Source organism: Egretta garzetta, unplaced genomic scaffold (genome assembly GCF_000687185.1).
Source record: "Egretta garzetta isolate BGI_Z169 unplaced genomic scaffold, ASM68718v1 scaffold233, whole genome shotgun sequence".
NCBI classification, from domain to species: domain Eukaryota; kingdom Metazoa; phylum Chordata; class Aves; order Pelecaniformes; family Ardeidae; genus Egretta; species Egretta garzetta.
Window position 1 is genome coordinate 185,406 of NW_009259194.1, and position 4,124 is coordinate 189,529.

The 4,124-nt window shown below is 55.4% G+C and overlaps 2 protein-coding genes across 2 annotated transcripts in view; one reads left to right on the top strand and one right to left on the bottom strand.

Moving 5' to 3' along the window:
• Nucleotides 1–2,566, top strand: part of RHOBTB2 (Rho related BTB domain containing 2) — a 6,707-nt gene extending 4,141 nt beyond the window's left edge. The window contains 2 exon segments of the mRNA XM_035891395.1: nucleotides 751–802; nucleotides 2,403–2,566. Coding sequence (XP_035747288.1) covers nucleotides 751–802; nucleotides 2,403–2,566 — 216 coding nt within the window.
• LOC104123536 (tumor necrosis factor receptor superfamily member 10B-like) overlaps nucleotides 2,244–4,124 on the bottom strand; it is a 5,796-nt gene continuing 3,915 nt past the window's right edge. The window contains exons 9-11 of the mRNA XM_035891396.1: nucleotides 4,093–4,124; nucleotides 3,616–3,697; nucleotides 2,244–3,494 (exon numbers count right to left, since the gene is read on the bottom strand). Coding sequence (XP_035747289.1) covers nucleotides 3,202–3,494; nucleotides 3,616–3,697; nucleotides 4,093–4,124 — 407 coding nt within the window. The 3' untranslated portion in view covers nucleotides 2,244–3,201. The remainder of the gene's footprint in view (nucleotides 3,495–3,615; nucleotides 3,698–4,092) is intronic.

The window sequence follows — 4,124 nt, forward strand, 5'->3', positions numbered from 1 at the left end:
AGAAACTCATGTTTACAGGAGCACGAGGGCTGTCTTTTATTTTATTTTGAGGTTTGGGGGGTTGTTTTTTGGGGGTGTTTTTTTTTTTTTTGAACATCAGCAGCATGATGAAGAAAATCCATCCCGCTTTCACTTTAATTTGTAACCAGAAGCTGCGGGATATGGTTGGTTTGCCTGATGGCATCTTGCCACCATGGGCAGCCGGAGCCGCTGGGGGGGTCCTGCCACCCCCTTTGACTTGCAGCAGGGTCAGGCACGGTGCAGGGGACCCCGGTCCCCAAATGCCTCCAGGCACTGCAGCATCCCTCCTTCTACTCGCAAGTGGGGTCTGGCCTAATCTGGGGAACGGGAGGGGACAGGAGCCCTCTCTTCCCTGCCTCTTAACTTTTCATTTTTGTTTAAAAACTTAAAGAAAAAAAAAAAAAAAAATCCCAACCCCACCCCCAACTTGCCCCACCAGAAGCCAACCCCAGGCCCTTGGCTTGGGATTTTAGCCTGGAAGGCTCCATTGTAATAAATGGTATTTTAAAAGCCCAGCGTGGTCCCTGTGTGTTTGGGAGGAAGCGGCTGGACACGGGGCAGCCTTGTGCCCTGCTCGGGGTGATGCCAGCACCCCCCCAGCAGCGCTCCTGGGGTGGACAGGGACAGTGGAACAGCGTTGCAGGATCCAGCCATCAAACCAACCCTGTACACTGAGGGGGGGGCTTTGCCCTCGGACTAACTTCACGTATCCCACCCGTGTCCTTGCAGGTGGACGAACACCGTGGGTACATGGCAGGAGAAGGCAGCACAATCCCCCAGGGTGTGTGGGGGGGTGGGTTTGCAGGACTGTCAGGCAGGGAGGGACCCAAAACTCTGCTCACCCTCCCCAGCTGGGAAGGGGGAAGCTCCTTTGAGCCCATCCCCAACCCTTCCTGCTGGAAGGAGCACGTAAGGCTGCTGCTGGCGGGGATGCTCCCGTGGGTGTCCCCTCCCGCTCGGCATTGCTCCTCTTCCCTGCTGGCCTCGCTGGAGCACCTGGGAGTCACTCGGTTTGCATGCTCATCCTCAGCTGCAGGAGCAAGGCTGTGGCTCCAGCAAGCTTACACTCGGTCTTCTCTCACTTTGCAGCACCAGCGAGCAGGTAGGACAACAAGTTTCTCTCTTTTCCAAATCCGGGCGCTCGCCGCTGCTTCCCAGTCCTGTTTGCCTTCCCTGGACCAGGACCCGTGTCCAGGCACTAAATCCTGCATGTGCCTGGCTCCGCAGGAGCTCCTTGCCCTGGTTTGCATGCTTGGGAGGCACGCTGGGGCTGCCCAGGACCCCCAGCAGGTCACCGAAAGCTCCTGCTTTTAGCACTTGTCCCAGACCCGCGTTATCAATAAACCCAATTGCAGTGCGAACGCCGTCGGGCAGCTCAAGGGGCGAGGTTCTGGGGCAAGCAGAGCCCTTTTCTCACCAAGCACTGCATGGATTTGTAACACAGCTTATTGCAACACACAGAGCCCTGGCTGGGTGGAGGCAGAGCGGGGAGCACCGCAGCCCCCCCTGGCAGCAGCAGCATCGCTTGGCCTTGGGCTCCCAGCCCCCCCACGCTCCAGGGACTGAGATTTCAGCCTTTTGCAGGCGACTAAAGAGCACGGGGACTCGTGGCGTGGGTAGAAAGGCAGAGCCCGGGTTCACTGCTGAGGACTTGCCCTGGCAGCGGCATCGCCGGTGGGGACCCTCGCTGCGGGATGCCGGGTCCTCGGTGCCCCACGGAGCAACTGCTGAGCATCCAGTCCAGCTCCCTTGGCATGCGCCGAAACCTAGGCCAGACCCTCGCCAATAGGGCAGAGCAAGGAGGTGGGGGGGGGGAAGGGGGAAAGATGAGAAATCAGGAGGATTTTTTAAAAGTTTATTCTTCCTTCATTAAGAGCAATGTAAAAATTGGAAATAGCAAACTGGCTGGGCCAGAGCTCTGTATAAAAACACACAACCATGCATAGTAAAAAAAAGAAAAAAAATACTATTTTTATATTAAGTTAATATATGTACAAGTTACTAAATAAATACATAAATACAAACGTTCTGCTTGTGTTTCACAGACGCAGGGGTTTTTTAAGTGTCTGTGAGGAACGGGGGAGAAGGGGCAGCAGCGGGAGGGATGGGTGCTTGGCAGCACAGGGCAGCCCCAGCCGCGGAGAGGGGCTGGTGATGCTCCTTGTGCTCTCCCACTGCGCTGGGGAAGGTCCTGGTGGGCTGGGCTCAAGTAATGCAGTAGGTTTTTTTCCAGCCATGTTGTCCCTGAGCTATGTGTGAGAGCCAGAATTAGTGGCAAAGGGTTTGAGGAGCACCCCATCCCAGCTGGAGGAGGGACGGCGGGTACCCCCGGTCACGCTCGCACCTCAGTGCCTTCACCTTTCCATGCTGGCTGGGGACAGGCAGGGACAGCCAAGCCACCTCGCAGCCAGGGGCACGGGAACCAACTGACTTGACCGAGGTGGTGGAGAAGGAGGTTTCTGGCACGCCCATAGTTCGCAACCTGCTCCGAGGAGGAGCCTCACTCGCTCCCCGCACTGACCCTTTTCTCAGGCAACCCCCGTGATGACAGAGCAAGTAAATCATGTCCACCCTCCCCTCCAAGTCCAGTTTCAAACTGATTCCTAACAGCAAGCAGAACCACTATCAGCTAAAATACAATTCAGTCAACAGCTTTCAGAAAGTAACCAGAGACCCCAATTAATGCTCGCCCACCAAGCACATAGCATTAAGCTTGCTGGCCACCTTAGAGATGTTCTACAAGCAGAAGCCATTGCGTGATGCCAGGAACTGCCCAAAAAAAGGATGATCCAGTTAAAAACCACAGGGATGCCCACATTCTGCAAAGGTCCTTCGCCACACCGATCCTGAAGACATCCATATAGTACCAGTGCTTCCAAGAGAGACAGTCCTAGAGGCAGCTTGCAATAATTTTATGTTCTTTCCATTAACCCAGTGAAACCAAGGCACCAGCTTGGATTTCATAAGGAAGCAGCAACGTTGAGCCCACAGTTTTGGCAGAGAGGACCACGAGGCTCGTACTTCATGAGAGGATCAACTCCTCTGGGCTCAGCTGAACCATCCAATGGCTTGAAAAAGAAAAGAGCCGCAGGAGGACTACAAAAAGATAAAACTCAAGTATTCTTGGAGGTATTCATGGTTTTAGCTTCAAGTGAGGAGATGCAGGGCCTGCCTTGCTCCTCAGCTTGTTTCATATTGGAAAGATCCCTGCTGGACCAGCTTGGATGATATGTCCTCTGCGATCCCTCCAAGATTGATCCGGTGCAGGGTCTCCAGCAGCGTGTTCACGGAGGCGTTCAGCCCTTCTCTGTTCTGCCACATGTGGAGCATCTGGAAGAAGGGCTCCAGCGCATACCTGTCGTTCATCTCTGCAAGGGCAATGTCATTCTCCAGCAGACCAAGGGCTCGGCCGAATCTCTTCCAGTCCTTCCAAGGCACATCTTGGGCAAAGATCTCAAAAGAGGATCGCAAAACTAGAGGGGAGGAAGGGTAGAGCACAGACAGCTAGGTCAGAAAGGATCCTGCCCAGAAAGCTCATCCCACAGGCTCACCCCCTCCCTGCCCCTCCCACTTCCCCTGGGCCCCACCACTTACCATTACAGGCTTTATTTTCTTCCGTTGGAACCAGCTTCCTCCTGGGTTTCATGATGGGATATGAGGTCCTCGGTGCCGTCACCTGGGAAGACACCATCCTATAGCACCCACCAAGCCCTGGCACAAATGCTGCCCCCAGGCCCTATTAATGGGGGGGCTGGAGACCCTCTCCCTCTCTCCAGGGGCTGTTGGGGCAGGAGATCACCCCAAGACACCCATCATTTCCTAGCTTTGGGATGACAGCAGGCCATGAGGCCAGGGAGAGAAGAGCATCAGCATTAAATCTGCAGAGGACTCTGGCAGCCAACTGCAACAAGCAGATTTCGCGGTCCCGAACCGGGGCAAGAGACCCCTTGCCATCTCCATGCATGTGATCCAGCCCCAGAAGCCCCCCCCAAGCTGATCAGCTTGGTGAAGGCAGAGGGAAGCATCAGACCTCGGCCAAGCACGCCAGAGCAGAGGGACACGCTCACGTACCTCCTGCCTCGGAGCGCTGGTAGACACCGCAG